Source organism: Aphelocoma coerulescens, chromosome 3, assembly GCF_041296385.1.
Source record: "Aphelocoma coerulescens isolate FSJ_1873_10779 chromosome 3, UR_Acoe_1.0, whole genome shotgun sequence".
In the NCBI taxonomy this organism is placed as follows: domain Eukaryota; kingdom Metazoa; phylum Chordata; class Aves; order Passeriformes; family Corvidae; genus Aphelocoma; species Aphelocoma coerulescens.
This window is the reverse complement of record NC_091016.1, coordinates 8,655,614-8,682,072: the sequence shown is the minus strand read 5'-3', so window position 1 is coordinate 8,682,072 and position 26,459 is coordinate 8,655,614. Positions and strand designations below refer to the sequence as shown.

General features: G+C 38.6%; 1 protein-coding gene across 5 annotated transcripts in view; it reads right to left on the bottom strand.

The window, feature by feature from the left end:
• MACROD2 (mono-ADP ribosylhydrolase 2) overlaps positions 1-26,459 on the bottom strand; it is an 893,560-nt gene that overhangs the window by 252,176 nt on the left and 614,925 nt on the right. For all 5 annotated transcript variants that reach the window (XM_069009015.1, XM_069009018.1, XM_069009017.1 and 2 more), the window contains exon 8: positions 25,045-25,118. In XM_069009015.1, the coding sequence (XP_068865116.1) occupies positions 25,045-25,118 (74 nt within the window). The remainder of the gene's footprint in view (positions 1-25,044; positions 25,119-26,459) is intronic.

Genomic DNA, 26,459 nt, shown 5'->3' with positions numbered 1-26,459 from the left:
AACAAGATGATGTTTAACCTCCCTTCCAACCCAAACCATTCAACAATTCTAGGATGCTCTCACCAGTACACCTTGTGGTAGCCAACCCCACCTGAGCATGAAGACTGGCTTCATAAAACCAGGTAACCAGAGATCCTGAAGCAACTCAGTTGTTTGCCACTGAATTTGGATTCAGCAAAGGAACAGCCATGAGGGGCATGGAGGAGACTCACATGTTATGGTGACACAGAGAGAAGTGTCCTTCTATTACTCAGAAACATTTCTGTAAATAGATACACCCTAATAAGGCTCCTGATTAGAAACAGCTGATAATTTTCTTTGTGGGGCCAGGGTGATGTTTCCATTGACACTTCCATTTTCTTCTTTGTGATGGGTAAGAGGGGGGCCAAATTCCCTTCAGTAACAGTGGGTGGGCAGGAAAAGGTATTGTGGTGCTATTGCTTTCTGGTGCAGCTCTGCCTGTTGACTCTGCAGGGGACTGAGGATGGCAAGGTGTTGAAATATAATCTGCAATTATTCTGGAAAGAATGGGGCATTTTAGAAGGGGTTTTTTTCTGGATAAAGCTAAGAATTTCTGGGGTTTTCCATGCAAGAATCTGACTAATTTTGCAGTCTGGGGAAAGGCACAAGTAGGAACATTCGTAGCTCCTCTTTCTCTGTGACACAAGTTGTAGTTGACTCTTCTTAGTGGCAAGAAACATTTGGCTGGAAGTCTACCTGGGAGGAAAGAAGTGAACATTATCAGTCAGAGCTTTCTGTACCATCCCTTAAAAACAACATTTTGGTAGAAGAAGAAGAAGAAAAAACCCAAACCAAACCACCACATCCAGGGTGTGTTTCAAGCCTCTAGCATCCAATTTAGTGGTGTGCATTTTTTCGTAATGCTATACCTTAAATTCTGTTCAAGATCTGTAATGGCTTAGAGGTAGAAAAGGAAAAGGAACTTGATAGCAAAGTAAAAGATCTTCTCTGAAAATGTCCAGATAAAAGCAAAACAGAGTGAAACAACCTTTGATGAAGGCAGGAATGCAGCTATCCTAACACAAAGCAAATTCAGTATCAAAATAAACATCTACTGAAGAGGATAGAATAGGGTAGGATACCTTCAAAAAACAATTCCCAGATGTGGAAGGGAGAAGAAAACTAGAAAACAAAGCCTAATATGAAAATCTATCGTCTCATGGGTATTCAGGTCCACAATAACATAGAGCTTTGCTATAAAACCTCAGGGAAAAAAGGGAACACTTTCTGACAGATTTTTTACAGCAAAACACTGTCACTGGTGTCACACTTTGACACAGGAACTCTTAGTGCAGCTATTAAACTTAGAGAGTGCTAAGACGAGCTATAGGTTATATAGCTCCCAAGGTAGATTCCATAATTTCACTTCTACTGGTACTGTTTAAGACTGTGAACATTTATTTAACAAAGCATTCATTAAAAAAGGGATAACTTTGTATTCTATTTTGTATGTTTACATTTTTGAGCTGTGTTAAATCCTAGAGAATCAATTGCTCTGTGCAAATCTTTATGACAGTGACATCACAAATCAATCAAATCCTTCCTTCTATGCCAAACTCATAGAAACTACCAGTTTCGAAGCACTGATAGTATACAAAGGCATAATCCAAATATTTGACAAACACACGTCTCAAAGTTAGGAGCACATTTACAAAGATTTGCAAAGCATTTTTTTTACTTTAGTGCAGCCAGTGGGGCACAGATAGCTCAATCATTAATTTCCATCATTCCCTCTGACAGTAACTCCTAAAAGAGAGTCAATCCACATCTAATTTAAAATATTATGAAAACTGTAGAAACTTTATAAAATGTTTATCCATCTATGCACACACTTTTCTCTCCCATTCAGCAGATGGCTTCCTCTAAGCTTTAAGAAGCAATGAAGAATGATGGATTTCAGTACAAAATTAGAGAAGAAAGAGTTAAACAGATGTAAAAGGCTGTCTGCTTTTTCCTGCCTAAAGGGCTTGATCCTGCTGAGAAAAAAAGGCAAGTGCTCCATGGATTCATAAAGGCAAGAGATTTATTCTCCCAAGCTGCTGTGCATGTGCCTGGCAGTCCTCAGGGGTCAATTCTCTGAGCAACAAAACTTAGGAAAAATACCTTTTTCTTTTCTTTCTTCTTAAAGCTCAGGAAGAAGAGGAGCTTGGATGACAGTCTAGGAGCTTACAACAGAGAACTAAACAGTTTATCAGGACTGCCTTAGATGATCAACAGGAGTCTCATGCAGCTAATTTGCAGCTTAATATTTACCTTGTACTACTGATTTACAGGCACATAGATATTAAGTGGACTGTGAGCATCCCATGAAATTCTTTCAACTTTCAATGTGCTTCTGGTACACTTGCCAAAAGTTATCATTTTCCAGCATCCTGGACAGCTGCAGCACCAAATGATAAATGCTTTCTCATTGAAGAGAACATAATTTGATTGGATTTCTCCTTAAGCTCAAGCCTCCCTAATAATAAATTCATTGATTAAAATTCCTGCATTGGAAACAAAGGACAAATTAAATAAGTACTTCACTGTGAGAATGTATGTATGTGGGAATCTCCGCTTCTATACACAGCTCAAGTGGATTTGGTGAGACTTGGTTACAAAAATGGACCACATCCATAGATTAATGCCTTGCAATTCAGGAAACCATAAATCAAGAAACATGGAAGAGACAGAGCATGATGGCAGTACACTGTAGTTGGTTAAAAGGCATATCAGCTGTCAAATATTTAGCATGTATTCTGCTGAAGAGACACTGTGTAAAATAAGAAGGTTTTTAGATACAGCTCAGTGAGCTGTTCTGCTCTGTAAGTCACATAATTTGTTTTGTTTGCATCAAATCTCCAGTTGCATTTCGCTGTTATGCACAAGAAGATATGATATGCTGCTTCAGAGGGTCTTTAGTCTTAAAACAGAACGTATTTGAATGTGTTGCTTCCTATAAACAATCTTGATTGTTCCAGTAGTGGAAATGGGCTGTAGGTAATCTCACACAAAGCTGACATAACAGATCTACATCAAGATTCCTCTGAGACCATCCATGATCCAGTCACATCCATTAGTCCAGACCTATCTGCTAGTGGAAGCAGGTAAAAACAGGGCAATAATACCAGCTCTGTGCTGCCCCACAGCAGCACTCAACCATCAGCTATGGACAAAAACCACGACAACCAAATAGCCCCAACTGGGCAATGTGTACCGGGCAGCACAAATCCTGCTCTGTAAGATAAAACCATTTTAGAAAAACACTTATTGACATCAGTTCAAAGATTTGGAGAAATATACCTTTAGAGTGCCACGAAATAACAGCTTCCAACTTGTCCTTAATAGAAGGCCTGAACTTCTGACTGATGGCTTTCTAATATCAGGTCTTAAATGTCACTGATCCCACAGCAAAGCACTGATGTGCTTTGGCATCAGTTCAGATCTGTATGGCTATGTACCAGGCCTCACACTGGTTTAGTTTTCATTACCTGAAATGTCATTTTGAAGGGTTCCCCAATTAATATATAAATGCCAGGTGCCAAAGAGATGATCAGTGACCTTCTAAAATCATAGTGCTATCATTTTGCTTGAGGGCACGTTGATTTTTCTCCTGGGCATGGTGCCCACAAACCAGCCAACAACATCATAGCACCATCATAGGATGATATTGGTGGAAGCAACCTTAGAGTGAAAGTGACAGAGGCCATACGGCAAGAGTTACTCTGAGGCACAGTCTTGTCAGCTCAGGAGTGTTTGTGTTTCCATGAGGGGGTATCCGAGTCCAACTGAAGTAAAAAAACTGTCAGAAGTACTTCACTGTCTAGGAGCTTCAGTTACCTTTCCAGAGATTACTTAGTCAGCCAGAACACCAGCTCTCATGGAAAGCTTTTGAGATTTCTCACTGAAAGTTAATGATACTTTGGCTCCTAGGTGTGTGAGTTATGCTTGGCATAAGATTTAAAAATCTGAGTAACATTAGCATATGTAAAATACTTACCTGTATGCCCCACATACATTCTGAACTTAGAGACTTAATTGCAAAGTTTCAAAACATCTGGTAATAAATCCAAATTTTAGCCAGTTTTATTGGGCCTCTGAATCACTCTATTTTTATAGATGTTACTCCTTGCATCCTGGAAGATGATGACAGTATTATAAAAGCATCTGAAACTGATAAAAGAATGAACATAGAGTAAAATCAATATAAGCATACTCAGAGCAGTGTTGATGCTGGATACTATCTGAACCTCTACCTAAGAGACTTCTCTCTAACTGAAATTCTTCTAGAGTTCATGTTTGTCTCATCATGGGAATGATAAAAGTCTGAAAAAAACCTGGCAAGGGATGGAATCACTATTTTAAAGTAAATAATCCCATGATGAGACAACCTAACACACTGCTTCTAAACAAATGAAAGAAGGTACTGTGGGAACGCTTTTATTTCATTATCCTCCAGCTGCTTGCACACCCAACCTATATAGCTCAATTCAGGAAAAAATTCTACAGTGGCCACAGTCTTCAGGAAAAAGGGAATTTTTCCTGCACAAGACCGTACAATCCTTCACAGCAAGAGGGAATGCTCTGAGACATAGAGCATACCCTTTTCCATTCTACCCGTGCAAAAAGTGTCTTTAGTTGTAGGAAAAGGGAGATGTAAATCTGGCCAATTGTAATAAAAAGGCCACCTAATCAGTGTTTTGGGGAAGAACTAGTGTGAAGAAAACAGCACTGAAACAGCTACTTATTTCAACTAAACTATGTCTAGCAAAACCACCCTCCATTTTTGCAGCATCATGCCTATACACACATGTTCTACGAAGAATAGACAACTTCCAGTGTTATCAAAACATGTATGATGCACTCGGATCCACGGAGACTTTAAGCACAGAAAAATAAACTGTTTTTAAACAAATAACTGAAACTACAACATCTTCCATCCTATACAATCCAGTTGCAAGTTTCATCTTTGTTTTTTCAGATAAAGTTACAAGCTGTATCTGCCTAAAATGATGCAGAAAAAAAGGATAGAGAACTATCCCAAAACTTCAGCAGTTTCCTCTAGGTCTCAAGGGATGTTTTAATAATCCTTCGGGAAATTATAAAAATAGTGTGGCATACTTGTAGTTAAAAGAGAATAATTCACTCATGACTCCACTCTATTGTTCATTTATGACCTTTTGCTACACTGATGGGATGCAAGTACCAAGAGGAAGAAAATACTTGTAAACAACATCTTCCCCAGCATTAGCGTAACAGTGAAAAAGATCATGCATGCCTTGTCTGGAAGCATGGAGAAATTCCTACAACAGAGCAGAAATAGCTACAGTATAAGTTGGCAGATTTGTCAGTGTTGTATCCAGATTTGAATGGCTCTTGCTCAAAACCGTGCTCTCAATGTTCACCACCATCACCAAAAGCAGAGAAAACGTGCTAAGCTCTATAAATTCACATTTTAAAATTTACTCAGTTGTTCATTAGCTTAAAGTAGGACCTATGTTGCTTTTGAACTCTGATTCTGCTTTTGATTAGGAAAACTCATTAAGGAAGATAATCAGATGAAATTCGTAAACCCTATTCAAGAATAGCCCTGAACACCTAAATATGTCCCTTGTAAGAATTAAAAGGAAAAATCTTACAAGATTACAAAAAGAAAAAGTGATTGGATTCTTCATTCAAATTGTACCATCTGAGAGATGAAATGCTAAATTAGCTGCCCTGAGTAGGGCCAGGTCTTCATGTGTGATAAAGCTTCCAAACTTCACTGACAGGAGTTGGGAAGCAGCACTGATACTGGAATCATGTTTCAGTGGTGAGAAACTATCTTAATTTTTGTTTTGTCTCCATATATTTTTCAAAACTATTTTTTAATATATTTTATCGACCATATATTCATACACTTTTATTCTATTTCTTTCATCATTTTTATTCCACAGTTCAAGTCAATTTCTTCCACTATTTGGTAAACCTACTTTTCTATTACAAGAAGTAGATTGGGTACATTTAAATTTAAATAGCCTCCCTGTCATTATCTCTCAGAGATCTCTGATGATCCTCAAAAACACATATCCAATATAATGTTTTTTTCATGGTAAGGCTTGGTTTCAAAGTATGATTTTAAACTGGCATCTCCTGGAAATATTTTCTGTGTCACTTCTAAAAGAATCAGTATGTGAATTAAATGATGAATTTTCCTGGACAAATAATTATCCTTTTGTTGCAGCATCCTTCCATAATAATGACAGTACAGGAGGACTTAATTTAGGATTTCATCAAAAGGGAGATTTCATTTAGGTTATTTACTACCAAGATATTTGTTAAAACTTTTATAATGCACATGTTACTGCTGAGAAATGTTGAAGGTATCATTTCCTACAGCAAAAAATAATTAGAATTATACAGAATCAATACACTAATTCATAATTTTGCACTAAACAATTCAGTTTGTTCCCCAGAATTAACTTTAATTCAAGAAAGATTTTGCATTGCTTAGACCAGAAGACAAAGTTTTGAGATAAACAAGTAGCTAATACACACTCCCCAGATATGTTTACCCATAAGTAATTAAGGAGCGCTTTATGAAATAAAATTTCGATTCCAAAATCAAGAGAACACTCTTGATGGACTCACTTCCCCTCACTTGCTGACCCTGTACTCCTACTTAATTATATTAATAATGTACCACTTTCAAAAAGCCTAAATTGTTAATACATTTCTCATAATATCCTAGTCCTGGAAGCCAGAGATAGTATAATTAATGTCCATGATAAATGTCAGAAAGCTGCTGCTTTGTTTCTTTACTTCTGTGAAGGGAAATGAGAGGAGAGGAAGGTATAGAAAAACACAGAAGAAAAGCCATTGAGCCCTTTAATATGTACTTGTTTTCTTCCTTTTTAAATGTTTGTACAGAAGACCAGCCTCTGAAGCACTGGAAATAATTGGATCTCTTCACTGTTTCACAAAACAAGAAATGAGCGCCCAGTCTTGCAGTGCTGTCGCCATATGGCAAAGACAACCCTTGTGGAAGAGATAGAGAGCCTAAAACTCCCAGTTAACCTCCGTGTTGATGAGGAAGAACAGAACCAGAGGGTGATGCATCTTTATCAACAGATGCCACATGCAAATGCATCAGCGTTCATTTGTTGAATTTGTTCCACAATGCAAAATGCTTCTGCATTCTGCAACTGCTGGCCACTACAAGGAGCTGTTGCGTGGAACACGTTGGCAGAGCTGCCTTAAACTGGCTGCCTATTGTCATTTCTATTGTGCTTATAATTGCAATTATAAACAATACCTTGTGTTCTTCCATTCCCATTCTAAAGATACAAATTGCTATTAACATTCTGAATTCCAGACAATTGCTTTTGATCTAATTTTCTAGTGCTGCCTTCTCTTAAACATTATGTTTTTGCCATATGGTGCACATAGTGAATTGCAATTTTTTATTTTTTCTCTCTAAGCTGCAAAATTTGTAGGTGTTTTGGCAAAAATCAGACCTAAAAATCTCAAAAACATCATCTAGAGGCTTAGCACAACAAAAAACACGTGTATCTGTGTGTTCATCCAAATTCATCAAAATTGTAGGCTTCTGACCCCCCTCCCCAAAAGTCTTTATCCAATGTGAATATCAGTGTTCCTTTGTGAACAAGCCTATGACCTCTCTATTGACATATTCTCACTGAAAGTACAGCTGAAATTCAGCTAATCTATATCTGCTGTATTCTAGCTGGGTATCACAGATCTCAGAAAACACAAATGAAGTCGTTCACAGGGTAAAAAAAGCAATAGAAATAACGATATTTTAGTATTACTTATAGGATTTTGTTTGCCACTGTCATTTCTCTAGTAATTCAAACATACATGTAGAATTGGTAGTTGCAGACTAATCAGCTAGCAAAAATATTAGCAGAGTCATAAGACATAAACAAAAGACTTGGGTCAAGAATAAATTTCCACTTGGACCTTGAACTGCATTTTATATGTATGTTCAGCCACCTTCTGAACTTAAGGAGGTGGAACAAAATGTCCTATTTTAAGCCTGACTTGAATTCAAGCAAAATGAGAAGAAATAGAACCAGCCAAAGCACAGAGCTAAACACCCATCTTTTTATGTCACTTTCTGCATTGCTTTTGTTTTTAGCTGCGTGACTTGCCAGTAAATGAACAGCCAAGCATTTATTGTCACCAGATCTCTGAAGTGACAAGTCTTTAATAAGGTTGCCTTCTGCAATAAACCATTTTTGCAAGAAGAGATGAAAACTGTACCTCAAAACATATTCACTAGATTAGATTGATGTATATAACAGCACAATAAAATGGTGAGTCACAAAGGATCAAATAATTATCTTAATAATGTCCACTGCAATGATGAACTGAAACAGTTTGTACATTAGTATGTACCCTGTGATTGCATTAAGTTTCGCTGCCTAGAGGCACCTCAGGAGTGCACCAACAGCTCTGTAATCCACATCACTTTGTGGTTTGCAACCAAGAGTGCAGCAACTAGTATTTCACTTTCTTCCCAATTTTTAATACAAACGTAATTTTTTTGTTTTAGTAATTACCAGTGAAAGTATGACAGAAGGAAGCACGTAATCTATACCTTTTCTTGTGTAATATTTTTATAATCATTACAAAATAATTTTTGCTGTTTTGTTTCCCAGCCTTTCCCAAATGGGAACCTAGACAACTACATCACATCTTTTTTTCTGTTGTCAGAAAAAAAAAAAATATTCAAAAGTAATTCCTGGCAAATACAGACTACATCTGGACTCAGCATTACTGAAACATGGAAATGCCATGTTGACCACTTTCTAAACTGCTGCTGACATCCAATCGAAGCCAAGTGTTGGGGTGGCCAAGAATCTGAAATAAGGAGAATACTGTGAAAATCCCACAGCAAAGGGCATTTCCCAGTTGAATGATTCTTCTAGCTCTGATAACAGCTGAATACAGGCAGCACAAAGATGATTGGAGCTTCCCATCCAAAATCACCCTTTAGCAAGTACAATAATATCAGAAAGTATTGTTTCCTCTCTTGGGTATCTGTAGCACTAGAAGTGCATTAGAGCACCTCTCTTACAAGGAAAGGCTGAGAGAATTGGGATTGCTCAGCCTGGAAAAGAAAAGGATTTGGGGTGACCTAACTGTGGCCTTCCAGTACCTGAAGGGAGCCTATAAGAAAGATGGAGAGGTATTATTTACAAGGCCTGGGGTGACAGGACAAGGGGGGATGGCTTCAAACTGAAAGAGAGTAGGTTTAGATTAGATATTAGGAAGAAATTCTTCCCTGTGAGGATGGTGAGACACTGGAAAGGTTGCCTGGAGAAGCTGTGAATGCTCCATCTCTGGACGTGTTCGAGGGCAGGTTGGATGGAGCTCTGAGCAACCTGGCCTAGTGGAAGGTGTGGCAGGGAAGCTGGAACAAGATGAGCTTTAACCTAAACCATTCCATGATTAACAGAGATATACACTGAGGTCCCCAGGACGAGGAATGAGGAAAGATATGCAAGAGGAACTGTTGGATTCACAGAGGCTCTTGGTGGGGTTTTCTGTTTGGCTGTTTTTTCGGGGTTGATGTTTCGTGAGTTTCTGTGCTGTGGCGTTCTTTTAGTCTTTGTTGTTACTGGGTTTTTTTTAAGGAAGAAAAGCACTGCCGTCCAAAACTGTAAACTGGAAACAGTCCTTCATACAGGTGCAGATGATAGTTATGGAGCACTCTGAAGAAATGGAGCTATCATAAATGTATAAAGGTTACACTGAAACCATTGACTATACTCTTCAGTGGTCATTCAAGAGTGCCTGGTACAATTTTAGGTTTCCCAGTGTATCTCACTCTCCATCCAAAATGAACTGCTTTTTTTTACAGTCCTCAAATCAACCTCAATGTGTGAAAGACTCTGGTATCCACCAAGTCATTTAAGGTAGATTTAGCAATATTTTTATATATTTATCATGGCATCTTGTATTCCATTGACACTGCAGAAAAATGAATTGGTGTTTTGTTTAAAATAGACATATTTTCTTTGTCATGGTTTTATGAAAATTTCCATCTTTGTTTTCATTTAAATGCTATTAAATGTGTTTGGTTTTGAACAGCCTTTGAGAAATGATTAGTGATAAAAACATTTGGATAATGGTTCATCTATTTCTGTTTGCATTGACATAGCAGATATGCCATTCTAGGATGGATTCTGAAAGGACAAGAGTCAGTGTTACACAATATCCATGACCCTCTAGTTTTTTTGTTAATCATCCCTAATCAGCTGTTGCTTTACAAATCAAATTTCTTAGTCCTTTCAGGCATGCAGGGTGATGCTAATGTGTGGCAACAAAATGTTGATTATAGACCACTGAGTAGCACTAGCTGCCCCATTAGTGGCACCCAGCTGTCCAGATTCATGCATGAGCAAGAAGGATTTAATAAGTTAAGATGAAGAACAGCAAAATGCCTGTGATGTGAAATGCCTGTGATGCAAATAAGGACGATACAGAAATAATTAGTGTGAGGCAAAGCATTTTTTCAAAGCAGCAGTTGAGGTAAATGACTGTAACTTTATTAATCACTAGATTAGACATTGGCATTTTCTACAGTATTTTTAATGCATCTGTTAAGCCTGTTTCTGGCAATTATGAACATAAAAGCAGAGTGCAAGAAACTGGGCATTCTAAGGCCCACAGAGCTAAAAATATCCATGAACAGCTTGAGCACAATTTGAAAGATTAACTGTATTAAAATAATTTAATTGATACACAGAGTGCTACTCTTGGGATTCCTGTGTTTTCAGCTGTAGGAAGCATCAGGGTAACACTGGCCTTACACTTAAAAAGCGGTTAGCAGGGCAAAGTTGGTATTTTTAGCGTCACCTTTTAAAACAGAATCTGGACGCTTGAATACGGAGAGTTTCTATATTTTTCAGTTGTAGAACTTTTCCATACCTGCACAGATTAAAGACCAAAATCCCCCACCACAAGTTTTCCTCTGAATTTCAAGTCCATCCACAAAACACCGTGGCAATTTTTTACTTCTGTATCCAATTGCTGTAAGTTCTAAAAAGTGCCAGATAAGAGTGCTGAAGATTGAGATTAGCCCATCATTACTTAAAAGTGAACACAGTACCATTTTTCTGACTTTATACATCTTGGCCTAAATTTTCTTAGGGTACAGAACTTGGCTGTGTGTTACTCTGGTATAATAATCAGTCAATGGTTCCATAAATACCGGGGTCCAGCTTCTGAGCTGATGCAAACTGACTTAAATAGAGCTAAGCAGCCTGACACCAGCTGAGGAAACAGCTCTGTAGATCTAATTATACCCACAGCAAAAAAGCCAGTAAGAACTCTATCTCAGTTCAGCCTATTTGACGTAATTAACTGTACAATAAAATGTTCTGTGATCAAATAGCTCAGTTCTTTTGAAGTACTCACTTTCCATTTCCTGCAATATGCGCACCTCAGAAGAAATTCCTGCTTACATCCCTGAACATTTGCAATTATCCACACCAAAGGCTGCTGTTTTGTGCTTAATCCCAGCTACTCTGGAGAGAAAAGCAAAATCTCCAACTGGGTGCTGTGACTGCAGATTAAGACTCTTTCAATGCATAATCTCCATCAGTACAACTAGAGTCTTGTCATTCATGATCAGGACCAAAGCCATGTTCTCCATTTCATTCTACAGGGGCCAGACTAGTACAAAGGCTGGGAACCTCTCAAACGTGGGAAAAATAGTCTGGATTGGAATTGGTGACCTGAAGGTGAAGGACTTGCTAAATCGTCTCCAGGGCTTTATTCTGCCTCTCTTCTCTAGTTCTCACTCTGAAAACAAAGATGCATTTATTTGAAGCTCTGTTAATTCTGGGAGGGGGGAAGGCAGTAATTAGTATGCCTCAGTTACATAAAGGGTTCATTCCTTAAACTCCTTGTCAATTGATTACTCCAATTTTTGACAAAGATGCCTGGATTAAATCCATAAATAAATGGATTTATGTCGTTCAGTCACTCAGATTTTAAAACTCTTCGGAGCCTCACTGCATTACCCTACAAGAGCTGATGTGCTATTCCCACAGACAACATTTATTAAATTCATTATATCATTATTGTCTAAATCAAAATTCTCTACATATTTGCCTCCTTGAATCACGGTACACAGAGCCTGAGAACTATTAAGTTAAACAACTTCTTCGTGGTTATCTTAGTTTTATTTCTCCCTAGAAGCCTTTAAGCCATTCACAGCAGTCCCTGACAGAATGTGCTGGAATACAATAATGTATCAATTAACTACAGTCAACCAGCTGCTAATACTATTTCTCCAAAATGTCTTCATTATTAATGGAAAGCATTGTGGTGTGGCAACATGCTCAAAAACTAACTGAAAAAGAAATTATGACCCAGTTATGTGAATAATTATATTGCGTTTCCTAACATGTTAATTAGTACAGTTATGGTTTTAAGTTCACAGAACCAATCTGACCTCTTTTAGCAAAAGCCTGCAGAGGCTACCCAGTCAGCAAAACCTTATACTTGTCATATATTTTTGTTTGACAAAGCTTTATAGAATATATACCATCTATGGCTTCACATGCATAGATACTTCTTTTAACTACTGAATATTTCTTCCAAACCACTTTCTAGAACATTAAGAATAAAATAATCTGGAAGAAAATTAACAGCTCAAAATGACTGCGTATGGAATTACTCACATGGGTGCTAATTAATCTAGCTGAAAACTGGGACATGACAGCTCTGGAGACAATTATAAAATATAGAGCCTTTATTGCTTGTACATCACAAGGTCAAACACAGCGCAGGTGACACGTGTCTGAGGGGGTAGAGCAGCTGAACTGGGGTTGCTTTGTGGCCCTGAATGTCTCAATCAGGTCCAAAGTGACAATGTGTCACCATCACAAAAAGCGCTCCAGGCAGTGGCACAAATTGACGCCCGTGCTGGAGCCTCAGCGGTGCTGCCACAGGCCAAAGGGAGGTTGTGACTGCTCTGTTCTTTTGCTCCCAGACGTTGTCATTTCAGATTGTGCTGACATCTCAACCTATGCACAGCCCAACACCCTTCAACCTCTTCCTCCTTTCATCCTGCTGGGCAATGTCACTACCCTGGGCAGCAAGGAAATTAACAAAATACCTTAGACATAGATTGTTTCCAGATACACACTCCATTTACCTTCAAATCTCATTATTTTTCTAAACTGATTTAAGTTTGAACACCAATGCAGTGCATAATAAAAAACAATACATCATTAAAACACAGAACTGCTGCATTATAGTTCAGAGACAGTAAACGGTTTGATAGCATTTCATGTTCAATTTTGTTTTAAATAACAGCTGTCTGTGCTTCTTGCTGTCCCTGCAGGAAGAAAAATCAAAGCTAATGCAGGAAAAAATACTAGTCCCATCCTCCTTTCCAAAAGCAATTCTTTAACTATTCAGTCAATTCAAATCTAAAAATAGCTGGGAAAAAAAAAAAAAAAAACCTTGGAAAGAAAAAAGAATGCCTTCTTAATTGCGTATTAATTGCTATATAAAATTGTAACTTTCTTTTTTCACTAGCAAGTATCATAATTTGTGCCATTATAAGGCTCTGGAGAATTGTGCCAACAGAGAATGTGCATGCCAAATAATTGATTCAACCTGCCACTCCCCCACAGGGTCAATAAGGAGCAGCTGGACTTGAAATCCCTACCTAAAAACAACAGCTGCAGCACACAAGATAGACCCAGAGTCGAGGTACAGCCTTTGTTTTCCACCTCCTGGTCCAAAGCACTCAGCTTAATGCCCAGGCAATAGAGCAGAATATAAATAGACAAGTTCACCACTCACACAGGGGGCAGAAAAGGGATGGTTGAAAGGAAGAAACTGCAAAGGGAAAGAAAGTACAAAGGAGGGGAGAGCAAAGCATACTGGAAACTGCCAGATACCCTGTTAACAGTACTCCATTTTTACTCCATGGGACTGCTTTGGATATGTTGGACATCCAAGATCAACTTTTTCCACCTCCATGCTTCAGAAGACCCACTAGCTAAAAGTAGACTTATAAAATCTATTGCAAGATATCTGGGAACTAAAAATCTGGATCAAACAGCTTCTCAGCACATCATTTCTAAAGTTCAGGTAATACTCTGTGTAAGAGACAATGTCAGCCTTCCTTGCCCCTGCTTAATCCCAGTCCAGGCCAGAGGGAAAAACCATACAGGGTCTCCATGGCTATCCACAGGTAGATATCTGCCCCAGATCTTAGCTCATTTGACAGCAGCAGGATCCCTTTTTCCGACATACACAACATAGAAGGTGACCATAAATCACCAATAAAGACAAGCCACTCATCATTTAGGTGGAAATCCCAGTTCACTGGGCAATCTCATATTGAAGTAGTATTTATACGTGGTATTATATACCTACAAAGAATTCTTTATTCTCTTAATATCTCAGAAAAAATGTACACTTGCTTATTTCCCTCTCAGCTTCTGCTATTTGGAGGAATCATACAAGCTAGATTTCTTTTTGTAGTACTAAGGTATAAATTGCATGTCATGGGATTGTCCCTCAAAGGCGTCTCTGTCTCAAAGAGAGTATTGCAGAAACTGAAGCACTACTCCCACACTACCACAAGTGCTAATAAATAAACCACTGTATTTTCTCCAAATGCTTGTGCTTTCAACATGGGAGCTATTTCAGGCTTTTCCTCTATCTCCTGTAACAAACACTAACACTGCCACCCTAGTTGGACTTGACAATTCCTGTGGGTCCCTTCCAGCTCAGAGCATTCTGTGATTCCATGATTAGGGATCCTTATGCCCACCCTTCCTCAATAGCAACTGTGATGCAAAAATTCCTTCACTGCAAAAATTCCATCTCTGGTAAAATTTAGGAAGGCTTTGAGGACTAGTGTTAGTCTATAGAAGCTTACCGTTTGGATTTACACTAAGAGCATTGAATTACAAGTATCTTTGATAACTTGCAGTACAGCAATTTCTTATATACACAACTCCACCTTGCTAATAAGCGATTCAGTACTAACAGCATGGCAGGCATTTCCCAAACTCCCATGAAGACTCACACCCCATCTGATGAGCATACACACATAAGTAACCTGTAGTTATAATGAGATTTTATTCTCAAATGATATACCCCATAAAAATCACACTAGATAAAAACCGTCTAGGATATTCTACAAATCTAAGTATGCATATTAATGAGATATTGCAGTTACGCTATGTAACACTGTATCAAAGTTCATAGAATACAACAAAAATCAAGGGCAGTGGCACCTCAACTGTCTGAAGGGAAACATGTTTGCTTTGTAAATATTAATGAACTTTATATGAGGTCTGTGGGGAGAGATTTTAGCAGGGAACACAGTCAGCAGGACTTAAGCACTTCATTTCTATTGTCCCTTCTGAAACACTCCCCATCAGGAGGTTATCATCATACAGAGCGTATATTATTATATGCCACCCCAAAGGGAAATGTTTGTTTAAATGTCCACAGGGACGAGGTTTTCATCCAACAGGCATCAGGATTGAATTCAGGGGAGTCAAAGGGCTGTGCGATAAGTTTGTTTCGTATTAGGTTTGAGCACTCACTCCAGAACAATAAGCAACAGTGCAAGTTCAAAGACTTGTTTCCATACATGGAGAAGACATGTGACGTGCACTTTTTAAAAAATGTGAAAGCAAAACGAATAAATGAAATTAATCATATAAACTGCATTTTGTCTATAAAACAGGCCATCACTCTCAACTAAAGGATAAGACTATTGATATGCAAACAGAAGACTAAGGTTTTCTAACCTTTTGGATCACAAAGGCCAAAGGGGCTTTAAATGAAAGGTGAAATTTCCAGCAGAAGAGGCTGAAAATCACATATAAAACCCTTTCCCCAACCTGAAATTATGTAGCTGGATTGAGGTTTAAATACACAGTGCCTTTTAAGTGTGTGGAAAAGCTGTATAGAAGAAACCAGAAAAGAATGCAGAACCTGAAAAATCCCTTCCTCACACATCATCAAATCTAGGAAATTTAGAGATCGGTTCCTGAAAGACCTTAGGTTTTGCAAGGGGGAGAAATCAGAAAGACACCTATTCCCCTGGATTTATTGTGCATTGATCATGCGGACGAAGATATAGCAGCTGGTTCTTAGTATTTCTTTTCAGCCTGAAGTACTAAAGAGCAGGGAAGCATCCTACCAAGGGGTATCTTAGGTCTAATAGCAAAGATGAGACAGCTATACTAGCTCAGAGAAGTTCAATACTCCTGGTTCAGAAAAGCATCCCAAGTTCACTTCTGGTAAATGCAAGTTTACTCCTGAATGAAAATGTGCTCCTGAATCAGGATGAAGACAGAAAATAAGAGAGACATGGCAATGCCACCTTGTTATTTACAAGGCATAACCGCAAGTCAGAGCTGTGCTCTGTGCTACGGAAACTTCCATCTCAACTGTAAAATTATATTGCTTTTAAAGCTACTTAATTCTGCTTTCACCCTCACCTGTATTTATCATCTAACCACTGGTTGTTTTCCACATATTTTACTAGTCCCAAAGTATATTTATCCTTTTTTTATTTTTAGGTAAAAAGAAAATAAGGCTTCAAGAAATTAATTCTATTTAGATTTAGTAGCTGTAAACAGTCTGTGGTGGTAGAAGTTAATCTTCATTTTTTTATCTCACGAGAGATCAGGTTAGAAGTAAGGAGAAACCCTGAGTAAGTCTCTGTGTGGTGTTTGTTCAAAACCTCTTCCCACAAAGCATTGTTTACAATTCCTATGGAAGTGAAGAATTTCCTAGTTCACCTAATTTATTTTCCATTTTTTCATTAATCCCAGATAAATGAAAGAATCCCATAATCTGTCCTGAAGTCTAAGTCGGAAGGTGATATGCACCCTTAAACTGTGCTCACATTTGAATTCAAGCAATTTTTTCTGTATTAATTTTCAGATATTTTATCTTGGAAGGCTGCCATCATTCTCATGTTTCCACTGGTCCTCATTGTCAATGCTCTCCACATCCACAGTGCTCTTCTCATCTGCTCTGTCATTTCATATTTAATAGACAGACCTCTTTTTCACCTTCCCAGGAATACAGCAGGATATAGAACCCGTGAAGTATGTGGCCAATATCATCTAACCTATTAAATGTCAGAATCATGTATCTCAAGCTATATGTCAAGATGCTGAAGTCTAGCAGCAATAAACTCATTCTTTTCCTCACAGGGAATGCACTCTGACTATAAGGATCCATGTGGGTTTCCTTCTGTATACATTTGATTGTGACCTACTGGTGATGGCTAATGTGGTCGGAAATGATGGTAGGAGTTGGCCAGATCTTAGATGGGAAAATGGAATAAAACCTAACAAAATATTCTGGTTTTTTACAGTTATCTCTTTCATACCAGTTTGGTTCTTCATGGGGTGATCCAATGTTTGCTTCAGTATGAGACTCACCTAATGTATTTCTTTGTATTTTAGTAAGATTTCACCCTCACATTCCACACTGGACATTCTGTTTTGGGAAAAACTGTAGGCAAGAGAACTGAATTTAAATCAAACCAAAGTGGCAGCTTTCCAGAAGCAAAACAGCCATGTGAGTTTATTGGAAACCGAACACCCAAAGAAGCCATCAAACACTCAGCAGGATGCCAGGGAAGTGCCAACAAAACCAAGCACATGCTCTTGGCTTGTGCGGAAGGGCTGCTGCCTGTGCCAGCAGAGTGCCATCTCTCTCCCTGGGGACCGTGGCTGGGCAGGCAGCCTGGCCAGCAGCTGGTACCCACCCATCCCACCTGGTTTATATCTGCTGGTGACTGCCAGCCAAACCCATCCCTGGCAGGCAGCTTCTCCTATGAGTCTCCCAAAGCACTGTCTCCACAATAGTAGCCTCCTTGCAAACCTCCACAGAGCAGACAGAAAACCTTCTCCATCGTCTCCTTCCTCTTACCCCATCTCAGTGCAGCTCCTGCTAAGACCCAGCTGTAATCCACTGATTCAGTTCAGTCAGACACCAAAGTAGAGCAAAACATAAATCACAACAGATTTACTAATGTGAAGAGCTCAGAAGCAAAACAAAGATTGTAACGGCAATTTCTCCATTACTCATGAAGTATTTTATCCATGAATCTCACTTGAGCTACATGGATCGTTATTCCTCAGTTATTTATTCCTACATACACACAGGGTGAGGAACATGAACCAATTTAAAGTCTCCAGAAGGGCAACAACAATAGCTGAATCTTTCCAAAATGAAGGCTGGACCTCTTTTGCACTGTGTTGATTTGAGGAGCCAGTTGAAATTGTCAGATTTCTGGCTGATCTCATCCTGATCTTTTTTGCCATGCAAGAAGTTACAAGAAAAAAAGTAAAGCCACTGTTTCTACTTACTTTTAAGTATTTTTTCACACAGATCACTACAGTTGTAAGGCCCCTCCAAACATCCAGAAATCACAAGGAAAAATATAAATCAAAGAAACAAGACAAAATCTCAGCCCTGAAGTAGAGACAATTTTGTTAATTTAGCTACACACCTGTAGAATTTTCAAGCTACCCAGGCTCCTGCTATCGTAACTGCTATTAAACTGTAAGGATAAAAAGAATAAATTCTTTGACAAATTTCAATTATTAGATAGTTAACTGCTGTAAACAGAAAAGTACCCATGCAGAGCTCTGTCTTGTATTAGTGACACGAATTAGCTGTAGCAGAGTTACTGAAGGTGTTTTTGATGCAGTACATGAAGGTTAGATAAACCTTTACAAAGAGGTATTCAGCAAAAACATCTACACTATGCATGGATTTCCTTGCTCCTCCACAAATTTTAGAGGGAACGGCTGACAGAAAGCCACGTCCCCAACTCTTTTCTCCCCATTTAATTTTGGTCACAAACAAGTATCTTAGAAACCATCCCACAGGACATCGGCCTGGGACATTCCCAGCCATCCTGAGCTCTAAGAGTTCTTTCCAGGAGGGATCCTTCCTGCCTGTTTCTCAGTAGCTGTAGCAAAAGTCCTAAAACTTTTTCAAGTTAATAAATAAAGCATTATGTGTAACAAAGACAGGCTTTGTCCACTTGGCTTTATCAGCCCTCTAACTAAACAGCAGCCTGAAGAACATATAAGAAAAGCATTGCTGCCTTGGCAGCTGCCTTATCATTTCAGAAAATGACTTGTCTGTTGGGATGATAGTTAGATTTGGGCTTTGGGGACAGCACTGAATCTCTCTGAGCCTGGTGAGAGAGCAGCTACACAGAGCAAGTAAATCATTTTAATTTTGTACCAGTTGAAAAGCATTTTTTTCCTCGACTGCAGCGAGACGACAGTGGCATGATGGCTGATTTTCATTTCAATCAGAGCAGCATATGATTACCACCTAATTAGAATGTAGAAATAGAAAGGAGATCATTTTTTAACCTACCCAAGAGAACAGTTCTGGGGGAGGGGAGGAGATGATGTTAATCAAGTGATACTGGCATATCAGAGCGACCAAAATAGCCAGATGAATTTTTATCGGCATGCTTACTGTCCTTGAGGATCTGTCAGTGGCTTCAATAGAAACCTGTATTTTTCAGAGCTTTATTTCTGAGTAATAAACATTCTTTAAAATAAATACATGTTACCGCAGGCCCAAACTTGCTGTAAAAGATACCACCTTAGGCATAAATACATATATATTTGCCAAAATTTCACATGGTTTTGTTGACAACTGTAAAACTATAAACATGGAACCTAACAAATCAAAACTAAAAGTCATGCTGTCTTAAGGGGAGTTGTTTGCATTAATACACGTTTGGGGTTTTTTTAAACTTGCTTTCATTAATTAAATATTGTCAGCTAGCTAGCTACTCTCCTCCTTTCTGGAATACATTTTGCAAGTTAGTTGCTCTGCCTTAGAGAAATTTAACTGAGGTTACGTTAAATGGAACTGCATCAGGAAACATCTTCTGAGACATGCTGTCTCCATCTGCGTCCTTCTGCAGAGATAAAGAGTAGACCTCATCTCAAGATGCCACTTTGTTTGTCTCTGAAGAACGAAGAGCCAGAATTAGATTGCTGAGACCACCAAAAGGAGGGGGTTAAAGAAATTAAAAACAAAATAAAATTAATAGTGAAATGATCCTTCAGGCAAGCCCGCCTTGTGCAATAGAGAGCGGTGGCAGCACTCCCTTTGCTCTGCCCTTCCAGGCAGTAGCTGGTCATCACAACATCTCTCTCCAAACTGGTCACCACTACCCAGCACCATTTTAGGTGTGTGAGATATCCTGCCTTTAGCTACCTCAGTAGTGGAAAATACCCCCATACATCATATTTGGATGGAGCACAGTACAAAAAGAAGCACAGGCACAGGGCACCCATGTTGGAGTGTGCCTAAGTAGACAAACTGGGGTTTCCTCACAAACATTTTTGTCAGGAGGAGTATAGCAAGTGTGATCCTGACCACCTCCCCACCCCCATTAAAACAGAGTTTCACTAATTTCAGCTGGACTGGGATTTGGCCCACCCTGCTTTGCTGGAAATGCTCACAGGTTTTTTTTGGCTATGGGATGATACATTACTACCTGCTAAAACAGTAGGACCTCATGTATTTCAGGCAAAATAAGAAAAAAGTCTCTCTTCAGCAATGAGTCTAATGAAAAGGAATCAAGAACGTGTTGATTTATTTCCCATTTATGTGCTTTTAATTTGTATCAGTTATTTCAACAGCACATACATTGCCATCACAATTTCCTAGTTGTTGTTCTACCAGGGTGTATAATAAATGTTGTGAGATACTGTGCAAGAGAAAGAACAATACTTTGAACTAAATGTGCTGTTAAATTAAAGTATTTTCTTGAGCAGTGAAAAAGTCCTGAGGCTTTTCATGTCAGTGTATTGTATGGTGAGGCATACACTGAGACCTTTTTAGTTTTCAACCGTTTGAGAAACATAGCAAAGCAAAAGTAGATAGTTTCTATTATTGCACACATTCCTAGGTACCTGCCACAAAAACCCAAAGATAAGCCTCTCCCCATCACCCCCAATAATGTAGGGGAGGCAGTATTTAAAGTTGTCACAATGTTTTTGGGATACCATTATGGGAAATCAGGTGGCAGCACTTCAGACCTTGCCAAATTATCCCAGAAGGAAATATTCTGACCTGTTCAAAGAACTTAATATGCATTTTAAAATGAATCCCAGGGTATAATTTCCCAAAGAGTGGACTCAAATTCTATTTTGTGCTCTGAAGAATTCTATTAAACCACTAGAGCACTTTGTGAAATGTGAAAACACAGTTTGCTACAGAGATAGCCTAGGTGGTCTGCAGTAAATTTACCACTACTGCTGACTGAGGCCATACCAGGAAGCTTGCTCCAAGGGATTTCTACACTTACAGCATAACACCATTTACCAGCTTCTAAACTAGATTTGCCCTCTGGCTGCAAGTCAGCAGACCTTGGTGTAAAGCATGGCCAGAGATTAGTTTGACTAAGGGCTTCATTTCAAGAGCGGAACGGTGCTGCCGCTACACACAACTTAGTTCAAACCACTACTTACAGTAGGGTTGTTTTCCCCAGCCAAGTCTATGTAGTTGAGTTTTAGGCTGCTGGACTATGGTGGCTGTATGTTGAGTAAATTACAATAGAAATATATCTCTGTTGCTTTGGAACAATTAACCTCAGAAAGGCGCTAACTCCATTTGCATGGTAATGAGACATTCATCTGAGTGACATCAGAGTTAAGCATGCTAATAAGTTTTTATACAAACACCTGAGGGGTCAAGCACAACCATGGGCTTGGATAAGAAAACCTTTTATTAAATGCAAATCACTTGTCTTTTAAATACTATGACAGAGAAATTTGCAGGACTCCAACACAACTTGCAGGAGTAATTCAAGTTACATTTTCAGGCCCCTGGGCTGACTAAGAAATATAGCAACTGATTTATTTATATTTGGAATTAGTATCAATATGTAAAAAATCTTCATTATAGCATCAAAGGAAAGAAGTACTACAGGAAGGTAGAGAGGTGGAAACAAGAATATTGCCTTATCTTTCCCAAATTTGTCACAGATTCCTGGGTTGCTGGAAGGAAGAGGAGACTTGGCTGCTGTAGAGCACAACAAAAGACTTGGAATATTTTCAGCTTTCCGTCTTATACACCTGGTTTTGCCAGGTGTCTTTCTATGGAGGCAGATTCCCTAGTGAGCATGCTATCTATCTTGCACTAAAACTACTTGAATTCACTCAGTCAATTCACATTCTACAACCAAAGAGTTTGAGACCTTAGTGAGTGGTTAGGTCCAAGGGCATAACTGGCTGCCAGACACCTTTGGGACTAAAGGAGCAGAACCTTCTCGAACAGGTAAGGCTGATTGCAGAACAAAGGTTGAGGGATAGTAGTTGACTTTGATTAATTTAACTCTGGCACAGCCAAGTGCAGGAGGCCTCTCGTGTTCAGGAGAGGCTGTTAGCAGGACACACCAACCCATCCTGACAGTGCAGGCAGTACCAGGGGAGCAGGTTTGGTCAGTGATAACAGGAACAAGATGTGGACAGCACTCTGAAAAGCTGCCCTCGTGCCAGATTGTTAGAGGTTTTGCTCCCAGACTAGAAAATGTGAACTTAAATATCCAGTGGGTGTAGTGGGAATTGCTCTGTCTTTAAGAAAGAACTTTGTAGAAAGGACTATATCATATGGCTGTGTGCAATAAGAGGAGACTCTATTAAAGAACAGAAAGTCCTCTTCAGTCCATCGCTGTATGATGAGCTACTTCAGGGAAAAGCTTGGGTAATGTATAATATTACTACCCAAAGCACAAAATCTAATCCAAGGGAGTAAGTGTACACATCCCTGGAAGTGTTCAAGGCCAGGATGGATGGGGCCCTTGAGCAGACTGGTCTAGTGGGTAGCATCCCTGCCTAGAGCAGGGGCTGGAACTAGATGTACTTAAAGGTCCCTTGCAATGCAAACCATTCTGTGATACCATAACAATATAAAATTGGTCAGATTGACACCTGGCACAGAGATACATCAATTCCTTCAAACCAGATAACTATGCTCACCTTGCTATACCCATTAAATAACAGCAGCCCAGTAATGGTACGCTTCCCAAAGATCCCTTTTACTGCATAAGTTACTGCTGTCTTCAATAAAATTAAGTATCTTTATTTTGCTGCTGTCCTATTCATGATATGTAAAACATGCTAGTGTGCCATAGTCTAAAACTCAAGCCAGTGGATTGTGGAAAAACCTTAGGAAGAAGGTAAGCTTTATGTGAGAAAGTACAAAGCTGTGGACAACCACACCCTCAAAATGTATCTTGACGGAGACCTAATACTCCACTTCCTTCGAAAATCAACAAAAACTCTGGGGGACCAGCTCTGAATCACCATAATCAATATGGCAATATGATTTCCACTAATTGCACCCCCCATATGTCTTCAAGTGCATCAAACAGCGTGAGACCACAGCTTGGTGAGGCTAGGATTCAGGATGTCGGGAAGACAACATTTAAGACAACTATGAGCTGTAATCGTCCAAATTGAAAAAAACAGCTGTGGTGTGAGATCAGTGGGATAACTTTAAGCAATTGCTTTAGGACAGCCTGGGCTACTTTCACCGTCCAACATTATAAACTACAGCTACTTAAAAGTAATTCTGGTTAAACTGGAGTTTGTGAGGACCAAGGCAGGAGGTGTCTATCCAATACAGACTCAGCTTTTGAGGAAGAAAAGCTTATTTCTGGAGGAGAAACCAAAACCAAACCTTTTAGCCCATCTTTTAAATTATGTGATAAAAATGAAGCTAGGAGAAATTATAAGACGGTAAGCAGCACATATTGGTTTTAGCCTTACACACCAAGGTTAAAATTAGAAACAGACAAGATCCCAAAAATAAAAGTTTAGGGCTAAGCTCATGAGATTTCGGCACTAACAGTGTTAATGAAGCCTGTCCATCCAAAACTCCTGCTTCACTGCTCAGATTTCTAGCTGTGGGAAGCAACTCTGACAGCAGTGAAAGCCAAAGCAACCAGTGCTACAAAAAATCAGTGTCCAAACAGGTATGCACTCCTTAGTGCACTTCCAGGTTTGAAAACCTCAATGTATCACTCAAATCTCAACATATTACTTCCTTTCAATTCAAATTTGGCAAAAACCCCAAACCAAACCACATAAACCCACTAAATTCATACCCTGATCAGATATCAGATTCTTGGGAAAAAATAGGCTCCCTGAATATACTGCTAGAGGAAAAATACTACTAATTATGTCCCTGTATGCAGTGCTTCTCCACTGGATGCTTTGTTCAATGTTTTCAGGCAAAATGCTAAACAACTTTAACTGTCTGAAATCTGCTGGCTGTCGTCATAAGGAAACAGGCAGACTGTTAGTTTAAGACATGATTATTTTATTTGATTTGCCACTTCTTTACTGCACTTCTCCAATCCAACACTAGGAACACAGAAAGACAAAAACTAGAAAGGAGAGAGATGCAGATCATTCTGTTAAAAGCACTTTTTGTCGTGTACAAATAACCACTGCTGCCACTGGAAGATGACCAGTACTACTGAAAATTCACATATTTAGTGTTTCTGGCAAAATGAACACTTAACATTAAGCAAACAAAAAAAATAATAAAAATAGAAAATAGAATCCTACAGCTCTTTACTGAAAAGTGACCTCTGGAACACCACTGACCTTTGTGGCCATTTCCACTGACAACTGGTATACATATTTCCTTTCCAGGAATCTCTTCATTATTATCCAAAAACTCTGACACTCAGAAACAGCTTAGGAAAAGAATAGTCTTCTGCTTTGCCAGGAAAGATTACAATGCACAGGAAATGCACAGTATGGTTTCAAACAAAGGTATTTCTTTTGAACTCTAGTATAGCTTTTAGACATAAAAATCTTCCCTTGGCTATATTGTCCTGACCTGACTTCACTGGTCTTAAGAATAAATAATAAAAGACTTCAAGGCTCAAGCCTATATTTACTCTTTTCATGGTTTTGGAGTCAAAGACCATAACCTTAAACAGAAATTTGAAAAAAAAATTATTTTATTCCATACCTCATTGTGATTCTTGCTTAACCATTCCTTAATAGTGTTAAGGGCAATGATGGCAGCAGGCTCATTTGGAAAACCTAAAAAGAGAAGAAATGAGAGATAAATAAAAGGCATATATTTCTTTTATACTTAAGAAGACAAAAATCTGGGCTTTTTTTCTCCCTATTCTTTAAAATATTTTGGAACTGCATTTGGTCAACTCCCTTCTTCACAGATTTGTATACAGATTTTAGGTAACATCAGTTACATTTTTCCCCAGCTAAATAAATTGAAAATAGGCCTAACAATGCTTTATTGGATTTTTTTTTTTACTTGACTCTAGTTAAGAAAGGTCCACTGCTCAAGAAAAGAAGAAACAATAGAGAGCTATACATGTGTCATTCTAGGCAGGCAACTATTCAATACATGTATCACAGTAACAAATACTAGGCTTACATTTCATGGCAGCAAGAAAAATTCAGACATTTCCTAAGGCATAAGGGCTTTCTTAAGGCTTTCTTTCTTTAATCCATCTGTCAGCAAAACTATACCACACTATGACCCCAGTGCCATAGGCCCTATAAAGAGAGAAATATTTGAGTTGGAAATCTCTCAATTTATGACCTAAATCATAACAAACAACTTTGGAAATTAAAGACTTCATGAAGCATAAGCATATGAACTTAAGGCCTTATGTTGCATGATATATTAGCAATAGTAACTCCCCCCAGCAGTAAACAATATCAAAAATCTTTCCACAGATACAGACTTTTTGCTTTGATGGTTTCTACCTATTAAATCCAAGGATGCTTTCATTACTTAGGCACCTTAATTTAATTTTCCTTTAAATTCCTAACTTCGGGGCAGCAAATCATTTCTGTGAGGATTTAAAAATAAAACCTCATAAGCTGTATGAATTGCTCTCAGTAGGTTAGATTAATAAAACAGGCTTTGAAAAGGTGGAGCTGCAGGCACAGTGGACAAGCAAGCAAGAGGGTTAGAAAGAGTCATGAAATTTGGCATACAGCTGTGTAGATACAGCCTTTCTTACATCATACATCACCCTTGCACCATAAACTGAAACACAGATACTGCAAAAAATTACAAATTTTTAGCTTTTTAACTTATATCTTCTTTAACCCTTTTTCAGAACTTGTGCAATGCAAGATTACAAAAAAAATCCCAAACCAAACCAAAATACCTCCACTGAATTACATTCCCAAAACATCCCTCCCTGTAAATTGACTCTGCAAAGATTTTCTCCAGCAGCATGTATACTGTTTTGAAATGACAGATGACAACCATTCATCAAGAAAAGCAAGTTAAATAGTCAATTTTGGATAATACCAACATTTAGCATGTGCTTCCTTTGAATACATTTCTCAATAAAGCATATTTTAACATTTTTAAAAACATACTTACCAAGTCCAAGATAAAAA